Below are 19,587 nucleotides of genomic sequence, written 5' to 3' on the forward strand. Positions count from 1 at the left end.
ACAGAGAGCACAAGAGGGAAGAGGGTCAGAGGGAGAAGCAGACCCCCTGCTGAGCAGGGAGCCCGATGCGGGACTCGATCCCGGGACTCCAGGATCATGACCTGAGCCGAAGGCAGTCGCTTAACCAACTGAGCCACACAGGCGCCCTCCCTGGTAGAGATTAACACACACACACACACACACACACACACAGAGAGAGAGAGAGAGAGAGAGAGAGAGAGAGAGAGAGAGAGAAACAGACAGACAGAGAAACAGGGATGCAGGCAACAAAATGTGCAATGTTTTGTTAGGGTCCTACTTCTATTTCTGGTTCTCTATTTACAGCAAGAGTCTGGATCTACTTTCAAGATAATGACATAGAATTTCCTTTTGAGGTAGCAATGCTTAAGGATAAAACGAGTTGATCGAAATACAACCATGAAGTCCATAATAAAGGTTTGCTGCCCATCATGTGGGGGAGGGGGCCTCTGAGCCCTGGCGAGTGGGGAACGCCTGTGTTAGCTGCCTTGTGTCCCCTGGGGGGCGGATCTTAGGAGCTCTAACAGGGACAAGGGCCTCCGCTGGAGCCCCTCACTGGGCTGCTTTCACTTCCCACACGTGCTGGAAGTGAGCTTGGCCTCCTCTCTACCCTACTTGGACCCAGGCCTGGGGGTGTGAGGGCTTGTCCCGATGGCTTTCCTAGTTCATCCCTGCAACCTTGGGGTTCCCAGATCTGCACGTGTGCCTCCGGACTCAGCCTCTTTCAACTTGTCAGGTTTATTCCTCTGGCTGCCACAGGGTTAAAGAAAAAACTATATCCGTTAACCCGCTTTGGTTGCTCAGATATGCTTTGCTCCATTAATAATTTAGTGAAGTGGACTGAATTGGATTGATTCTCCCCAAATCGATACACAAATGATTATTGTTTCGGGGCACTTCTGAGTGCTTCAGCAAGGCCGAGGGGGAGCTTTTTGACTGAAAATTGGAACTGCACTCATCATTCAAAATTACTGTGGAGAGGGTTATGTAAACCAAGGGGTGACCTGGTACTAACATTTTTATTGCAATAAAAGTCTTCCTTTTTTTTTTTTTTTTTTTTTTGGAGTGATGATTTTACAACATACTTACCATCACTGTTCCAGGCCTATAATTTTAAAATTACTGCTCAACACCGAAGGTGAAATGATTTTACTGCTGCTGGTCTATTAAAGTCATAAGAATCAGCACTGTCTTGGAGAGTGTCTGTGGCCACGTCAAGCCCTGTCCCCATGGATGCGCCTGCAGGTGTAGCGGGGCCGGGTCAGTGGGCTGGGGCTGGTGCCTGGGCATCTCACAGGGTGGGGTGGGCACTCAGCCCCCAGCCTTGCTCTTCTCCCAGCATCCCGTGGCTGAACCAAGGCTCTGGTGGGGGTTGGGGGCAGCGGCACCAGAAAGCCACATTCATTCCAAAGGGGAGCCCAGACTGGCTGCCTCACCCCACCGAGCTCAGGTGGAAATGTCACAAACCTGACTTTTCTTTTGCCAGTTTATTTTTAGTAATTTTTTTCTTGCTATGGTAAAATATACATAACACAAAGCTTACCATTTTAACCACTCACATCGTGTGGCTCAGTGGCGTTAGGTGTATTCACACTGTTGCTCGGCCTTCACCACCATCCATCCCCTGAAGCTGAAACTCTTGTACCCATTCAACACAAACTCCCTGCTCTTTCCCCCAGCCTGTGGCAACCACCCTCCTACTTGCTGTCTCTATGAATGTGATTCCTCTACGTCCCTCCTATCAGTGGAATTATGCTGTCTATTTGTCCTTTTGCAACTGGCTTAGGTCACTTAGCATGATGTCCTCGAGATTCAATCATGCTGTAGCACACGTCAGAGTGTCCTTCCCTTTTAAGGCTGAGGAATATGCCATTGTTTATCCAGTCATCTGTTGACGGGTACCTCTGTGGCCTCCAGCCCTGTGGTTATTGTGCATTATCACTGCTATAAACATGAGTGTTCAAGGACCCCCTGGGGCTCCTGCTTTCCATTCTTTCAGGTATATACCCAAACGTGGGATTGCTGGGTCCCACGGCTGTTCTATGTTTAACTTTTTGGGAAACTGCCCACCTGTTTTCCAAGGAGCGTACCATCATACGTCCCCGTCAGTGGTGTGCAAGGGTTCTAACTTCTCCACATTCTCGCCAATACTTGTTATGTTCTTTCTTTCTCCCCCTTTAAAAAATTTATTTATTAGAGAGAGGAGCAGGGGGAGGGACAGAGAGAGAAGCAGACTCCCTGCTGAGCAGGGGAGCCGAATGCAGGGCTGGATGCGGGGCTGGATGCGGGGCTGGATGCGGGGCTTGATCCCAGGACTCCTCAAATCATGACTTGAGCTGAAAGTGGATGCTTAACCGACTGAGCTACCCAGGTACCCTCTCCTTTTTTAAATTATAGCCATCCTGATGGATGGAAAGTGGTATTTCATTGTGGTTTTGATGATTTTAGTATTTTCTTTTTTAAGTAGGCTCCACGCGCAGCACGGAGCCCAATGCAGGGCCCAAACTCAAAACCCGATCAAGAGCTAGGCTGAGATCAAGAGTCAGAAGCTTAACTGACTGAGCCCCCCAGGTGCCCCTGATATTTTTAGTATAGATTCAAATAAACTGTAACTCCTTTTCTCTAAAGCTATTTTTTTCCCCTCTTACCTCTTTTCCTGTCCTCCTGTCATCCTATTCCAAAAGTTGTACATTAGGTGCCACTCAGAAATCCCTCAGACGTGGGTTTTCATGCTACTTTCTACCAAAATGGCTGAGATTTAAAAATGTCATTTGAGAAACATGGATTCTAATGTATATGGGAGCAAAATAGCAATTTAGGAGACACTGTCCTGTGAGGCTCCTCTGGGTCCCAGAAGGGGTCTTGGAAAGCGCCCAAGAACAGTTTCTGTTCAAGGAGAAAACAACTGTCTTCTCATCACTTGCGTGAGTAGCTGGCCTGGGGGGCTTGAGTGCTTCTCTCCCAGGGGGGCCTGAAGCCTGGGGGTCAGTCAGTATGTCTACATGCTGGAGGGGATGCTCACAGGGCTGAGCACATCTCTCCAAATGCGCTCTGCTCTGCCTCCTGGCTGTCCTCCTGGCAGAATGATCGAGGAAAGAGTAGAAATTCGCTCTGGGAAGACTGGAAATGTTCCAAGGCCAGGATGAGCTGGGTAGAGGTGGGGGTGCTTAGAGAGGATGACAGGCAGAGCTAGTCCCACAGGATCATGAAGCTCAGGTTAAGAACTTTGAGGTCTGTTCTGGGGTATTTCCTGCAAGGGGCATGATCCATTTTGCACGTTGAAAATGTGAGCTGCTGATTGGGAGGCAGGGGACCATTGTAGGAGGCTTCTGCAGAGATCTATGAGAGAGGAGATAGATGATGGCTGGGACCAGGAAGGTGCCGTGATGATGGAGAGAAGGGATAGATTTGAGATCCGTGGTAGGGACTAGCTATCCAGACTTAGTGACAGATTGGTGTTGGGGGATTAGGGTAGGGGTTATTGACTCAGTAAATGATGTGACCATGAACAGAGCGGGACCCAAGGGGAAGGTGCAGACTGCAGAGTGAGAAGTGTCTGGTCTAGAGTGCAGTTTGGACGAAGAAGGGTTTGCCCTCCTGGAAGGCACCTGCTTTTAGTTTTATTTGCAAAGTCACGTTTAGCCTTTGATCCCCAAGTAAATTCTAACTATTTGAAATCAAGAAAGACAATGACCATCCAACTTGGCAACCGGTTGGATAAGAGCGGGCTTGAACTTGAGTCTTCCTGCAGGCAGATGATGGAGGAAGATACGGGGAGCTCTCCAGCCGCAGTGGCTGCCTTCCTTTCCTGCACGGGTCTTGGGGCATGGGGCTGTGAATGAGCATTGGCAGTGACCCTGTTGTTCTGGACAGGGGTTTATGTGGGACAACTCTGTTGTGTGTGCAACTTCTTGGGGCTATTACTGACATCATCCTCTTTCCCACTAAATTCTCAATTAGTTGGAAGAGTTTGGGTTGCGATAGAAAGCTCCTGGTTACAACTGATGCTGGAGCAGATGCCGGATGTTTGTTAAAAAGTTGCAGGGTCATTGAGCTGGGGTGTCCAGTCCTGCAGCAGAGACTGGGCTGCCAGGAACCATTCCAGAAGTGGCTAGTTGGGTTGCGGGGAGAGGACTAGGCCAGGGCTACATTGGGGGAACCCGAGCAAGGCCCCTGCCTGGGCTGGCAGCCTCTAGAGGGCACTAAACTGGAAATGGGGTGTCAGGTAGCTAAGATCTCAATATGAGCAAGGAGTAGCTTTGTGCCAAAAAACTCATTAATCAAGATAAACCATGTCTTTAAAAGTTATTTTAAAAAATGAATGCAAAAAATCCATGATGAACAAAGTATCAAAAGTTTAGATACAGATGGGTGGTGCTTGTTTGTTTTACCATCCTGCACTATCGCGCAACAGAAACAGTTGTTTCTAACCAGACCAAAGTTCCCTGGTAGCTAGCTGGGCTGTCCCCTGCCTCCTGGGCTTATGAGGGTTGACATTGTGGTGTGGACAAATTGGGCAACTTTGTGATTGTAGAGCTTTTATTGATCTTTCCACTCAGTTCAAAATATGGGAGGATATATATATATTTTTTAAAGATTTTATTTATCCGACAGTGAGAGACACAGCGAGAGAGGGAACACAAGCAGGGGGAGTGGGAGAGGGAGAAGCAGGGTTACCGCGGAGCGGAGAGCCCGATGCAGGGCTTGATCCCAGGACCCTGGGATCATGACCTGAGCCAAAGGCAGACGCTTAACGACTGAGGCACCCAGACGCCCCATGGGAGGATATTTTGATAAATGTATATAGGGGCTCACATTTTTCCTTTTGCCTCAGGCTCCAGTAGGACTCCCCATGGCCTTGGTCTCCACCATAGATTCCTTTCATAGCTTGGAAAGCATGCATCTAGAAAGCATCCTCAAGTGGAAACAAAATTTCGGACCCTCCCTGCCAACTCTGCAATTCTGTTGAACATTTTTGCCATGCATAAATACCCATTACATGAGCAGTCAGCAGTCTGGGGAAATTCTGAAACCAGATTACAGTAGGCTAGTGCTCTTTACCATAAATGAGTCGTTTATCTTGTTATTTGATTCTTAAATCATTTGCTACATCTTTCAAAAAGTCGGCTTTTGAAAAATCACCGAAGAAATTAGAAGAGAGAGAACACACACCCACCCACCCAGAAAAACTAAAAGGTATTTTCCCTCCCATTTTTTTTTAAATTAAAATCCAGTTGGCCTGCACAGTAAAAATGAGTTAGTGAGTTACACGGTCTACAACTTGCACTAATACAGTATCAGTTCCTCTTTACCTTCTCTCCAAAAAGGAGAATAGGGAAGGGAGTGGTGGTAACTGAAGAGGGGTCCTGCCTCAGCTCAGGGCAGGCATGGGGGCGCCAAGCCTCCAGGCGAGGACCTCTGATTGCACATTAGTCTCAAGAAAGGAGGGCTGACCCTGCTTGACTCTAAATGGCCTCCTCAGCTCTTCTCCCTGTCTTTCTCCCGGGGTTTCTGCCTCTTCGGGACCAGCCCCTTGGTTGACACCACTCCCAGGTGGCAGCTCCAAGCCTGAAAAGCGATCCTCCTTTCCATTCCCCAGGACCTGGCGGGGTGATTAGGTGGGCTCAGGGGTCCCCGGAAGGGGTGAATTTCCAGAGGCCTGACGTGTTCCCCAGTATCTCTTCACAAGCCTTGCTCTGCACAGAAGGATGCATTTCAGGGATGTGCCAGGGCCAGTCGGGCTGTGGCAAACGAGGGCCACAGGGGTTGCAGGGGCGGGAACAGGGACACCTCACGGGGCAGACAGGCCTGAGCCCTGCGCCACCTCGCGCCGTCCTGCCCTCAGGTCTCCTAAGCAGCCACCTTCTACCAGTCCTCCCTCCGCTCCACTCCCTTCCCCTCTCCGGCACAGCGGCCCCACGGGCTCCGGCAGGGACCAGTTCGTGGGCCCGGGAGCAGACCGCGCGGGAGCTGACGGGGCCCTGGCTCCAGGGCTGGGGGTGCGGGGTGGGGGGCGCCGACGGGCCGGGGCGGCGGCGCGGAGCTGTCCAGCACCCAGGCGGGGCGCGCGCCCCCGGCCCGCCCCGCCGCCTCCCCCCCGCCCGGCCAGCGCCACTGCGGCTCGGCGGGCGCGTCACGTGGCTGGCGCGGCGCGGCCTCCGGGCTCCGGGAGGGCGCCGGGACCCACAGACCCACGGACGCACCAGCGACGGCACCCGGCCGCGCGGGGCCGGAGGCGCCGGGGCCGGGCGGGCTGCGCGCCGCGGGGCATGGGCGCGCCGGGGGCCCCCGGGCACAGGCCGGCGGCGGCGGCGGCGGCGGCGGCGAGGCGCCCGGGGCGCGGGGGCAGCGGCGGGCGGGGGTCCTCCCTGGCGGCCGCCGCTGAGCCCCCGCGGGGCCCGTGACGCCGCGGCCGATGTGGCCCCGCGCGCGCTGCGGGCCTGCACCGCCGCCTCACAAAGACGCCGCGGGAGCCATCGCCCGCACCCGGCCGGCAGCCGCCGCGGGAGCCCGAGCCGGAGCCCGAGCCGGAGCCCCTGCCGCAGCCGGGGGGACAGGAGGCGGCGCCCGCGGGCGGCCGGCCCCGGCATGGAGAAGCGGGCGGCCGCGGGGTCGGAGGGGGCGCCGGGCGCCCGGGCTCAGCTCGCCGTCGTCTGCCTGGGTGAGTGGGCCTCGCAGGCCGGGCGGGTCCGGGCCCCCGCCTCGCCGCTCCGCGCCGCGCCCCGGGCGACCCCGGCCCGCCCCGCTTCCCCGGGCCCGGCCGTGGCTTCCCAGAGCTGGCCCTGCGCGCGAGGACGGCCCCCAGCGCCCCCCCCCCCCCCCCGCCTGCTGCGCTCTCGGGCCTGGGAGGCGACTCTGGCAGCCGAGCCCCGGCTCCCGCCCGGCTCGCAACAGCGCGTGGAGCCCGGGGCAGCGGGGCGCGGGGCGGCCGGGTGGTACGGGCGGGCAGGCAGGCAGTGGCTTTCCGCCGGGCCTGGCGGGGTTGGGGCCTCCGGAGCTGCGGACAAAGGCGAGGCGGGCGGGTCTGCGGCCGGCTGTGCCCTGAAGAAGGAAGTGTTTCCTGCCGGGACCTGGGGTGGGGGCGGGTGCCAGCGGGAGCCGCGGGCGGGATGCCGGGCGGGAGGCAGCGGCGAGAGTGACTCCTGTCTTGCCTTTGTGTCTCTTAGACCCAGCGGGGCAGGCCTGTTCAGCCCAGCGTGGTGTGTTTGGGGAGGACCCTGGGACCTGTCCGGGCCTGGCACCTGGGTGGGAGGGACTCCCGCCCTATCCAGGAGTTTTTCTATCCACCGGTGTTGGGTGGGGGAGAGGGGAAGAAAGGAGTTAAATCCTCAACCCACATGGCTCCTTTATTTAGCATGATGAAGGAGGGAGGCCATGATCCGAGCTTGGGGTCATTAGGGGACACCCTACCGTGACACTATAGTGAAGATTCTGTAAGCCCAATAGGTTTGCTTGAAGCTACTGAAATGACACAGTGAAAAAGAAACCTGTCCATTTTAAGCTGCTCCCTCTTCTTGGAGGCCAGAATCAGGGAGTTCTGAGTCTTGTGGAAGGCCCCTTGGTTCAGGTGTGGTAAAGTCTAGTAAGGGCTGGGACTCCCCGCAGGAGTGCCCACTGCCCAGTCTGTTAGTGGTCATGTGCTCTGGACCCTGAGCTGTTGGGCGCTGGGCTTCCCAGGTGAGCAGGGCAGGAGGACAGGCCCTCTGGCTTCCCCAAGGCCCTCTCTGCCCAGATGTGGCCTGGGCTCTGGCTAGCAGAGCCTGGGGTTTTCAGAGGGGGCATCTGCCCCTGCATCATCACCAGGTGGGGGCTGACCTGGCAGAGATGCTCTCTACCTCCCTTGGCATCTTTGATGTTGGGGGAAGGAGGCACCCTGAACCCCGGGAAGTTGAGTTTGCCCATACCTCCTCCTGGTCCTGTTAACCCCTGAGAAAAGCAGTAGATGAAAGCAAAGGACAAACCCGATGGAGGTAGACACTTGAGGGGGTGGGTGGCAGGAGAGTTCTCTGGCCCTCTTCTCAAGGTCAGCATGGCATAGTGAGGTGGACCTTGAATCCTGCTAACTGTGCATCCCTATAAAATGGGGTCATTGGAACTGCTTCCTCCCTCCCTGGCTTGCCGGTAGACCGGCAAGGCCCCACAGAGGGATTCCTCCAAGTGGTTGGGGCCCCTTGAAGGCAGAGCCCTTATCCAGGCTGAACCAGGGTGGCCCCCACACAAGCTTCCGAGCTGGAGAGGGGAGACAGAAACACATCCCTTCCCACGTGAGTTAGAATCCACAGGCATGGAGAGCAACAGGAGTGGTCTGTTGCAACCAGGCTTGTGCCCTGGCTCTCTTTGGGAGAAGCTAGGGGTCCTGAGACCTTCGAGGGGTCTCCCCTCTGCTCATCCCAGCAGGACTAGGTGGGCGTGGAAGTCTCTGGCAGCACTCTGGGCCTGGCCCTGTGAGATGAAAGAAGCGGCCCGGAGTTTGGCTGTGTTGTCCTGTGCCCATCTAGGGCTGCTGTTGGCCCAGGGCAGGTGTCGGGGCCCCAAGAGCCACTGCCTCCCGCTGACTCCTCCTTGTGTCTCCCACAGTAAACATTGTTCTCACCGGGCGGCTCAGCAGTGCAGTTCCTGCCTTAGGTGAGTAAGATGCTTCCCCTTCCTCCCTTCTTCCCTGCCCTTCTGGTCCTAGTGACCTTTGAGGACAGGCCTTCAGGGCCCATCCACCCCTGTGGTCAGCTGGCCTCATCCAACTTCAGCCCTTGTGCATTTTTCCTGCATCACCAAGGAGTTGTTTGGCCTTGGGCAAGCTTACGCCTCCCTGAGTCTCAGTTTCCTCTTCTGTAAAATGGGCGCAGTAACAGGACCTACCTCAAAGCCTGGTTATTAGGGTCAAATGGGCAAATGAGACAAGGTGCTCAGCGTGGCCATGACACGTGGTGGCTTTTAATGCCACTAGCAGACTGTCATGGGTCCAGCATAATTGACAGGTTGTGCTTCCTGTAGGTTGTGGGGTTCCCTGAGGCCACGAGGCACGGTGAGATGCCTGCCTGTTTTAAAGTTCTACCTGGGATTCAGCTTATGAAGGTATGACCAAGTGATGACACAGAGAGGCCAATGCCATTGACAGAAGAATTTGTTACTCACGTGTCTTGAGAGAAAGGGATAGGCCACACCCCACGGGGCCACAGGAGGAATGCCAGGTTTGGTTAGGCAGATTCAGGAGTGGGGGGAAGGCCCAGGCTAGGCCTTTGTTGGAGTTTCCACAGGAAAGGCTAGGCAGGGCCGGGGAAGCTCAGGCTTGGCTAGTTTTAAGAATTCTGGCTGGCTTGAGGCTACAGGGGTGGTCTCTAGTTGCCTGGTACCTGGCCCTGGGATGACCTAGGGCAGGGGAAGCACCGGCTTGGTATGCATATTAGAAAAGAAGGTGGCTCAGCCTGGGTTCAGCTGGTCTGTCTGAGCAAGACCAGTCCCAGGCAAGCTGGTGCGCCGGAGAGAGATTCCCACGTTGGCTGATGTTTTGGCTCCGAGATTAGTGGTGGCCTATGGGATCTAAGAAACACAGTTAAACTCCACCCCTTTCTCCTGCCTGTCACAGTGGGTCCAACCATCCACAGGCCATCTTTGTGTTCGGGCCCCGTGCCAGGCACCTCGAAGGCTGTCAGGAGCGGGAGGGGTGACCCAGGCCATCAAGGGTGTTTGCTCTTTGCTGAGGGGACTGCCACGGGGAAGCCCCAGGCCTCATGACCCTTGGGGCCACCGGGAGACATCTGAGAAGGGCCTTAGGGAGCTGGGGACAATGTGTGGTCTCCGGTGTGGGGGGGCCCGTGACTTGCTGTGCTGCCTTGTGGGTTGGAGGCACCTGGGATTTCTAATTCTGTTGAGGACCTTGTAGCCGAAAGCCACTGAGGCTGGCTCAGGGAGAGGGATCTCTGCGGGCCACGGTCACTGGGGGGGGGGGGGGGCCCAGGGCCCACCAAAGCTGCTTTCGCAGGCCCATCTCTCAGATGCGGCTCCTTGGGCTCCCTCCTGATTTCCCCCCACGTGGACTCCCGTTCGCCACAGTCTGGCCTTCTCTGCTGATGCGGCTGGCCCGGGGCCCTGACTTACTCAGCACCCAGCCAGTCCCAGCGTGCCTGGTGTCCTGGCCCCCGCAGCGAACTGCCCAGTCTCCCCATCCCAACTTCCCGGAGGACACTGCCTGGCCCCGCTGGGGTCAGGGGTCTGTGGCCGTGGTAGAGAGTGGGAGGGAGGGGACCCGGGGAGGGGGGTCAGGTCCTACAGATGTGAGACCCAGGCGAGCCCTCTTGCTGGTGTGGGGGGTGGCCATGTGGCCTCAGCACGTTGGCCACATGCTTGTGCCCTGGGTTTAGAAAGTGATGTTCCGGGGACAAGGTTCACTCATAGAGTCAGGGAGAGAAAGACAGCCATGCAGGTCTGCACGTTTGGTAGATCTTAGCTGGCATCTGTGTTGTTCTTTGGGGGCCGCCATTCACATCATGGTGCCTAAGCGTGGCGTCCCTGAGGCCTGAGCTATGTGGGCGGCCCATGTGGCCACAGGCAGTGGCCGGGGGCCCTAGCTCTCCTGGAGTCTAGCTCTATCCCTCTAGCATTGCTCAGAGGAGCGGACATCAGCTTCAGGCTGCCTGAGGTGACGGCTCAGACAGGGGCCTGGCTGGACTGCCTGGGGAGACCTCACAGGTGTCTGCCTTCCAGCCCCCGGTCCTGCCCCAGGTTGGCAGGCACAGACTGGGTCCACTGACCCACCTCCCACACCCCGGACTCGGGGCTCGGCCATGTGGCTGCTGGGGACGCCAGCGCTGTGAGCCTGGACAGAGTCTCCAGGCTGCTTTCCACTCACCAGGCAGCCTCCCCCACGCGCTGGGTTCGGGGGCCCCCAGCTGCCTGTCGTGTAGTGACAGCACGCAGGTTGTCTAGAGTATTGATTGCCTCTGGAAACCGGATCTGCAAACTGTGCTCCACCAGGCCTTGCTCATGCTTCCTCAGGACTATGTCGTGACTCTTTAGACCAGGAAAGAAAGGAGCTCGCTGGTGCTCAGTCATCCCTTGCCCCCTTAAGCAGGCCACCTTGGCCCAAGGGCTGAGTAGTCTTCCACCGGCGTGAACAGAGGTCACCTGCAATTAAAGCCCCCAAACACTCCCAAACCCTATCCTGCAAACACACAGGCCTCCCATCACCCTCCACTGACCACTCATCATCACACACCCCATCAGGTCCTCACCTCCATGGGGCACCCCCCACTCCCCCCCATCACGTGAATGTCTGCCTAGAGACTGCCACTTTCCTCGAATTTCCCAGCCACCCTCCGAGACAAGCAGCACCCACGGACTCCATTTCACTGATGGGCAAGGTGAGGCCTAGGGCGGAATGGCCTGCCCGGCAGTGTGAGCCCTGGGAGTGGACTCGTGAGGCCTTTCCCCCACCTGTGCCTGGATCCTGGGGTGGGAGCGAGGCTGCCATCACAGAGACACCTGGGGCTGGTTGTCCGAGCGGGTGATCGCCTCCAGGCTCAAGACCAAGCGAGTGTCCAGTCAGGAGACCCCGACCCGAGCTCCCAGCGCCCCCGCACGGACTCTGCCCTCTCTCCTGCTCCACGTGCACTCTGCGTGGGCCAGGCTGACGGCTGCAGGAAATGTGATCTCTTGCTGCCCCCTATGAGGGAATTTCTGGGGCAGCCTGGGGGCTGCTCAGCGGGGAGGCTCTTTGGGGGGACATATTGTCAGGGGCTTTGTTGAGCGGCAGAGCTGGACTAGTCACCGGCTCTTGACTTGGCTGCTGGTCTGAGAGACCTGGAAAGTAGGCCCAGAGGTAGGTCTAGAAGCGTATTCTGGCTGGGGCTGGAGAGGCCGGTAGGATTCATGGGTGGGGCACCTGGCCTTTCGGAGTGTTTTGTCCCTGAGGAAGGCTGGCCTCCTGGCCAGGGTAGGTGTGACCAGGCCCTGCTTTGCCCCTGGCCCTGTCCTAGGGGGTGAGGGGACAGGGCAACAAAGGGTGCTTCCTGCCTTGGCTGATGGAGTCTCCTTACTTCGGGTTTACCGTTTGACATAGAGGGGGAAGACGCACCCCAGCCATGCCGGAATCTCCCTGCCTGTGAACCTCTTGCCCAGCACCATCCAGGAGGAGAAGCCTCTTCTGGCTTTCATAACCTCACACCTCCCAGGACCCCGGGGCAGCACCCAGGGTCTCTGTGAGGCTCACAAAGCCAGTGGCCTCACCTGTCACAGGGAAGGGGGCCCTGGTCCTTCCCCTCCTGCGTGCTCTCATTGCTCCTGTTTGACAGGTGAGAAATCTGCAGGTCAGGGAGGCTGGCCCTCCAGGCCATGGGGGAGTGCCAAGCAGAGGGGGCCCGGCTGGTGCCTTGCTGACCAGGGACTACTGGGGCTCTGATGGCAACCCGCGGGTGGCCAGCCTTGTTTCAGGGTCAAGTGTGGGTGTTTCTCTTCTAGTCCTTTGATGCTTTCATGAGCTGTCGGTGGGGGTTTCCACTTCCCTGTTAGTCACAATATTGGATCACCTGGACCTCCCTGGTCACGGTCCTGAGAGCATGGGAGGCAGCTGGAGTCTTGTTGAAGGCCAACAGAGAGGCCCTGGCTTGCAGGACAACAGTGGAAGGGGCCAGGTAGTATGAGAGTGGGGAGGTGGTGTCACTGGCCTCAGTTTCTCCATCTGTATAATGGACCCTGCCTTTGCCACAGGCTTTTGTGAGGATCAGACAAGGCGGTGTGGTGAAGGGCTGCAGGGGCTGGAAGGGGTAGTTGTGGTCAAGGGCAGAGGCCTTGCCTGGTCCCGGGAAGGCCAGGGTACACCAGTGCAGGCTCTGGAGTGTCCAGGCTGGGCCGGCTCAGCTGGAAGCAGAGGCATGAGTAATGAAGTGGGTAAAGCAAGGCCCGCAGGGCTGGGCTTGGTGGCATTCCTTGATTGCACTGGCTGGGATGATAGCCTGCCCTGGTCCCTGAGGCAGCAGATGGTCAACATTTCATAAATGCTTTGGTTCAAGGCCGGCAGTGAGAGGCTGATCCCACCAGGGGACGAAGGGTGACCCTGACTCTGTCACTTACTGCTCTGTGGCCATGGGCAGGTCCCTTGCCCTCTCTGAGCCTGTTTCCTCGTCTGGTTATGACATCTACCTCCAGTGGCTTCCCACTGATGCTCAGGATGAAACCCCAGTGCCACACAAGGTGTGATCAGACCCAGCTTGCGTTTCCGGCCCCATCTGGACGTCGGCCTCCCTGCAGGCCTGTTTTATGATCTTCACCCCCCTGGCCCCCACCCCGCAGAGATCAGCATGTCTGCTCTCCCTGCAACCTCCATGGAGTGGGGCTTTTGACTATCTTAGTCAGCATGCCTAGTGCTTGTGCCTGGCACTCAGTAGGTACTCAGTAACTCTGTGCTGGGTGAGCAAAGCCCCTCCCCTCCCGGGGCCAAGGCCTGTATTTGTCCCAGGGAGGGCAGGCAGGGAACCACAGTGGATTGCCCAGGCAGGCCCGACAGGCCTAGGGGTGCAGAATTCTCCACTGAGCTGAGGCCAAGAGGCTGCACGTTGGAGGAGCCAAGGGGGGCTGTTGGTGGGCTCATTACAGCCCTGTGGGGAATGGGGGATAGGACCTACACTCCGGTGCACAGGGTAGGGCTAGGGGCCAAGGCTGCCCTGAGCCCTTGTGGGTCCTTGCCCCCCCCCCATAACATGAAGTCTTGTGTTTGGCCTTCCCCTGGCCATGGCCACCCTTGTCTGGCCTTGATCCCACCTTGGGAAAGGCCCATGCTCAAACCACGGCGGGGGGGGGGCTCGAGTGCACCCCCACCTCACTTCCCACCCAGAGGGGAGGCCGGCCCTTCTCAGCCTCTTGTTCCGACAGCCGCCTGCAGTGGGAAGCTGGAGCAGCACACGGAGCGGCGCGGCGTCATCTACAGCCCGGCCTGGCCCCTCAACTACCCGCCAGGCACCAACTGCAGCTGGTACATCCAGGGTGACCGCGGGGACATGATCACCATCAGGTAAGGCAACCCAGGGCGTCAGAAGGGAACTCCATGGGCCTGCACATGCTGAGTAAGTGTGTGTGTGTGAGAGCGTGTGCGCGTGTGTAATGGTGCCTGTGTGTGAGTGCATGCATGAGCAGGTGCAGAGGGCGGGTGTGTGTGAGAGTCTGCGTGTGCATGAGCACATGCATGGACAGGTGCAGAGGGTGGGTGTGTGAGAGTCTGCATGTGCATGAGCACATGCATGGACAGGTGCAGAGGGCGGGTGTGTGTGTGAGCATATGCATGCACACGAACACATGCATGGTCAGGTGCAAAAGGCAGGTGTGTGAGAGTCTGCGTGTTCATGAGCACATGCATGGACAGATGCAGAGGGCGGGTGTGTGTGTGAGCACGTGCATGCACACGAACACATGCATGGACAGGTGCAAAGGGTGGGTGTGTGAGAGTCTGTGGGTGCATGAGCACATGTATGGACAGGTGCAGAGGGTGGGTGTGTGTGAGAGTCTGCGTGTGCATGAGCACATGTATGGACAGATGCAGAGGGTGTGTGTGTGTGTGAGCACATGCATGCACACGAACACATGCATGGACAGGTGCGGAGGGCGGGTGTGTGAGAGTCTGTGTGTGCATGAGCACATGCATGCACAGGTGCAGAGGGCGGGTGTATGAGAGTCTGCGTGTGCATGAGCACATGCATGGACAGGTGCAGAAGGCGGGTGTGTGAGAGTCTGCGTGTGCATGAGCACATGCATGCACAGGTGCAGAGGGCAGATGTATGAGAGTCTGCGTGTGCATGAGCACATGCATGGACAGGTGCAGAGGGCAGGTGTGTGAGAGTCTGTGTATGCATGAGCACATGCATGGACAGGTGCAGAGGGCAGGTGTGTGAGAGTCTGCGTGTGCATGAGCACATGCATGGACAGGTGCAGAGGGCAGGTGTGTGAGAGTCTGTGTGTGCATGAGCACATGCATGGACAGGTGCAGAGGGCAGGTGTGTGAGAGTCTGTGTGTGCATGAGCACATGTATGGACAGGTGCAGAAGGCGGGTGTGTGTGTGAGCACATGCATGAACATGAACACATGCATGGATAGGTGCAGAGGGCAGGTGTGTGTGTTAGTACGGGTGGGTGTGAGTGTCTGCGTGTGCACATGTATGAGCATGTGAGTGTGCCCAGCTCCCCGGGTGTCTGTGGACCCCTGCAGCAGGCCACCTCTCCTGCTGGACCTCTGCCATGTGAGCCTCTCTCGTGGGCTGCGGGGGCCGTGGATGCCCTCAGCCCGGCCAGGGAGAGGAGCCAGGGGCACTGGGCTCTGAGGTGGCGGAAGTGTTTTCTCTGCCCTGCAGGGGGCTTGAGGCCAGCCTGGCATGAAGCCCAGAGCAGGGGTTCCCCAGGGGCCTCGGGGCCAGTCTGGGCAGGAGATGGAGCTGGGCAGGAGCCCAGGTGCTCCAGCTGCAGGGACGTCCCGAGGTGGCAAGACAGTGGAACTGAGTCTGGAACCCTGGCCTGGGTGTCCGTGGGGTATCGGGTCGGGGTGCCAAAGCCTGGAAGGCCCAGGTGCTCCCTGGCTCCAAAGCACAGGGGCATCCTGGTGTCTGTGCCTGCTTGCCCCACAGCCTGAGCTGCCCTGGGATTTCTGGACGTCGGCCTCCCTGCAGGCCTGTTTTATGATCTTCACCTCTGGGCCGGCACTGGGGTTTCTCTCCAGGTGACAAGCTGTCACCCAGCCGCAGCTAGGCCAGCCCTGTGTGCATCTACTCCCTCATTGGAGAGGCCTGGGTGTGCTGGGTCTATCCCAGCAGACCCAGTGAGGGAGGGATCTGGACCCTTCAAGGGAGCGTGTCGGGGGAAGGAATTGCGCCTGATGGGGCTTCTGACGCCCCCTCCACTTTGGCTTCGGGGTGGGCACTGTGTGTGCCGACGGAGGGCAGAAAAGGACCAAGTGAGGCCTTCACAGAGCTGCAATGGCGCTGTCCACAGTTGTGCTGGCGCCTCATGGAGCCACCCACAGGCCCCTGGGTGGCGGCAGGGGTCCCACCCAGAGGCCTGGAGTGGAGTAGTGCAGGGGCCCATGGGGCTGGCCACCCTTGCCCTGAGCTCAGGTCTGCGGGCTCCCTCCCCACCCCTGCGGTCCTCGTTCCCCTCGGCCCCTGCAGCTTCCGCAACTTTGATGTGGAGGAGTCCCACCAGTGCTCCCTGGACTGGCTCATGCTGGGCCCAGCAGCCCCGCCCCGCCAGGAGGCCTTCCGGCTCTGCGGCTCTGCCATCCCACCTGCCTTCATCTCGGCCCGGGACCACGTCTGGATCTTCTTCCACTCCGACGCCTCCAGCTCCGGCCAGGCCCAGGGCTTCCGTCTGTCGTACATCCGAGGTGGTGCTGGCAGCAGGGTGGGGCAGGGCGCCAGGGGCGCGCGGGCTCCCAGGGCCTCGGCAGCACCCTCTCCTGGCCCACTCCCTGCTGGGTCTCCCTTAGCAGGCCCGTCCGTCGGGGGGAGGGCCCTCAGAGGAGGCCTGGGTGCCCTGGGTCTCAGGGTGCCTTGAAGCCCCTCGAGCTCACTGAGCCCACTTCACAGACTTGGCTAGAGTGGGCGGCTCACCCCTCACCCTTGGCTCAAGTCAGGGATGAGCCCACCCTGACATTTGAGGGGTCTCCGCCCCTCGGGTTGGGAGGCCGGGCTGAGACAGGGGAGCCACCCTGCCCTGCTCCTGGCCCCGGTCACCTGCTGGAGGGAGGTTCTGGGCTCCCCTGACCGTGTGTCCCCCCCCCTCCGCTCTCCACCCCACAGGGAAGCTGGGCCAGGCGTCCTGCCAGGCCGACGAGTTCCACTGTGACAATGGCAAGTGCCTGCCGGGTCCGTGGCAGTGCAACACGGTGGACGAGTGCGGCGACGGCTCGGACGAGGGCAACTGCTCGGCGCCCGCCTCCGAGCCGCCGGGCAGCCTGTGCCCCGGGGGCACCTTCCCCTGCAGCGGGGCGCGCTCCACGCGCTGCCTGCCGGCCGAGCGGCGCTGCGACGGCTCACAGGACTGCGGGGACGGCTCGGACGAGGCGGGCTGCCCTGACCTGGCGTGCGGCCGGCGGCTGGGCAGCTTCTACGGCTCCTTCGCCTCCCCGGACCTGTTCGGCGCGGCGCGCGGGCCCTCGGACCTGCACTGCACGTGGCTGGTGGACACGCAGGACCCGAGGCGCGTGCTGCTGCAGCTGGAGCTGCGGCTGGGCTACGACGACTACGTGCAGGTGTACGAGGGCCTGGGCGAGCGCGGCGACCGCCTGCTGCAGACGCTGTCCTACCGCAGCAACCACCGGCCCGTGAGCCTCGAGGCCGCCCAGGGCCGCCTCACCGTGGCCTACCATGCCCGCGCCCGCAGCGCCGGCCACGGCTTCAACGCCACCTATCAGGTCAAGGGCTACTGCCTCCCGTGGGAACAGCCGTGCGGGAGCAGCGGCGAGGGCGCCGCGGGCGCCGCGGGCGAGCAGGGCTGCTTCTCCGAGCCCCAGCGCTGCGACGGCTGGTGGCACTGCGCCAGTGGCCGCGACGAGCAGGGCTGCCCTGCCTGCCCGCCGGACCAGTACCCCTGCGAGGGCGGCAGCGGCCTGTGCTACACGCTGGCCGACCGCTGCAACAACCAGAAGAGCTGCCCGGACGGCGCTGACGAGAAGAACTGCTTCTCCTGCCAGCCCGGCACCTTCCACTGTGGCACCAACCTGTGCATTTTCGAGACGTGGCGCTGTGACGGCCAGGAGGACTGCCAGGACGGCAGCGACGAGCACGGCTGCCTGGCGGCCGTGCCCCGCAAGGTCATCACGGCGGCGCTCATCGGCAGCCTGGTGTGCGGCCTGCTGCTCGTCATCGCGCTGGGCTGCGCCTTCAAGCTCTACTCGCTGCGCACGCAGGAGTACAGGTGGGGGGGCTGCGGGTGGCGGGGGGCCGGGGGCGGTGCTCAGGACCTCTCACCGGCATCCCGGGAGCTCGGGCTGGGGGGCCGGGGGAGGGGGGTGGCGCCCGTGGGAGGCGGGCAGGGTGCGGACCCCGGCCAGCCTGGCCATGCTGCCCTCCTGCCCCCCCACCCTGACCCCACCCCACCCCCGCTGCCTTCAGGGCCTTCGAGACCCAGATGACGCGCCTGGAGGCTGAATTTGTGCGGCGGGAGGCACCCCCATCCTATGGGCAGCTCATCGCCCAGGGCCTTATTCCGCCCGTGGAGGACTTCCCCGTCTACAGTGCATCCCAGGTGAGTGCCGGGGTGGGGAGGGGTGAGACCCCGGAGACCCAGGCTCCCACTTGGACCTCAGAGGACGGCCAGACGGGGAGACCGAGGGGCCAGGTCAGACAAGGCATGGCCCAAGGAGGCAGAGGGGCAGTGGTGAGACCACGGCCAGGTTGGGGGGAACAAGTTGGTCTCCTGGAGTCGTGCTGACCTCTGCCCCCTCCACCACCACCCTGCCCTCCAGGCCTCGGTGCTACAGAACCTTCGCACAGCCATGCGGCGACAGATGCGCCGGCACGCCTCCCGCCGAGGGCCCTCCCGCCGCCGCCTCGGCCGCCTCTGGAACCGGCTCTTTCACCGGCCGCGGGCACCACGGGGACAGATCCCACTGCTGACGGCTGCCCGCACCTCACAGACGGTGCTAGGCGACGGGCATCTCCAGCCTGCATCAGGGACCACCCCGGAGCCCCCAGCACCTCTCACGGACACAGGCAGCCCCGTGGTAGCTGGGGATGGGCCCCCCCCAGGCCATGCGCCAGAAGTGGGATCCGCCGTGCCGCCCCCCTCTGGCCTGCGGGACCTGGAGGGCAGGCTGGTGGACAAGGACAGAAAAGTCGGCAGGGACCCTCGGGTGGACAGCCCGGCCCCCGTGGACATGCCTCGGGAGCCCTGCTCGGCTCAGGACCCTCACCCCCCGGCTCCCACTGCCAGCTGCACTCTAGGCCCTCACCCAGCAGAGCCACTGGGTGTCTGCAGGAGTCCCCCACCGCCCTGCTCCCCAACGTTGGAGGCCAGTGACGATGAGGCCCTGCTGGTCTGCTGACCCGCCGGATATGCTGGTGACCGCCACAGCCCCGCTTTGTAACCAGGGAATACACAGTCATTTCTACCCTGCCTCCGCGTCCTTCTTTCTTACAGAGAGGCTGCCCGGAAGCCCAGCCGCCGGCTTGCTGCATCCCGCACCCCTAGCCCTGGTGGGCCTGGCGGGCGGGGGCTGTGGGGGCTGGAGCAAGGAGGCAGGTGGAGTCAGGAGCCCCGCGGCAGGCACCCTGGGGTCTCACTCTCCCTCCCCCTCCTCCGTTCTGGGAATCCATCTCCAGGGAGCAGGAGGGCTAGGGCAGGGCTCTCTGGAGGGTTTTCTGTGGCTTCTCACTTCATTTGCCCTCTGGGGCACCAGAGCTGTGCTGGACCGAACAGAACCACGGGTGTGACGGACCTAGTCCATGGAGGGCCCTCTGTCAGTGCTTAGCTCTCCTCCAGTCCTCCCACCCAGCCCAGAGGAGGGGCAAGGAGGCTTCTACCCCCATCCTCATGCCTGTGGTGTCAGCGTGGGCCTGGCCAGGCAGGCTCCCTTTGCCCTTTGCCCTGTGGCTG

The 19,587-nt window shown here is 60.1% G+C and overlaps 1 protein-coding gene across 1 annotated transcript; it reads left to right on the forward strand.

Moving 5' to 3' along the window:
• The first annotated feature begins 6,606 nt into the window (after nucleotides 1–6,606).
• Nucleotides 6,607–19,086, forward strand: LRP3 (LDL receptor related protein 3). Its single transcript, XM_028123680.2, has 7 exons — nucleotides 6,607–6,679; nucleotides 8,596–8,643; nucleotides 13,882–14,020; nucleotides 16,161–16,375; nucleotides 16,791–17,907; nucleotides 18,105–18,237; nucleotides 18,458–19,086. The coding sequence occupies exons 1-7, from the start codon at nucleotides 6,607–6,609 to the stop codon at nucleotides 19,034–19,036; spliced, it is 2,304 nt and encodes a 767-aa protein (XP_027979481.1). The 3' UTR covers nucleotides 19,037–19,086.
• Nucleotides 19,087–19,587: the final 501 nt, after the last annotated feature.

The sequence above is a fragment of the Eumetopias jubatus genome, unplaced genomic scaffold (genome assembly GCF_037043125.1).
Source record: "Eumetopias jubatus isolate StellerSeaLion01/CBP00866 unplaced genomic scaffold, mEumJub1_p1.0 scaffold_10, whole genome shotgun sequence".
NCBI lineage: Eukaryota > Metazoa > Chordata > Mammalia > Carnivora > Otariidae > Eumetopias > Eumetopias jubatus.

Coding starts and splice junctions, on each gene's coding strand:
- LRP3 (XM_028123680.2), top strand. CDS start 6,607: ATGGAGAAGCGGGCGGCCGCGGGGTCGGAGGGGGCGCCGGGCGCCCGG. Junction 14,021..16,160: donor GGGGACATGATCACCATCAG/GTAAGGCAACCC, acceptor CGGCCCCTGCAG/CTTCCGCAACTTTGATGTGG. Junction 18,238..18,457: donor CCGTCTACAGTGCATCCCAG/GTGAGTGCCGGG, acceptor CCTGCCCTCCAG/GCCTCGGTGCTACAGAACCT.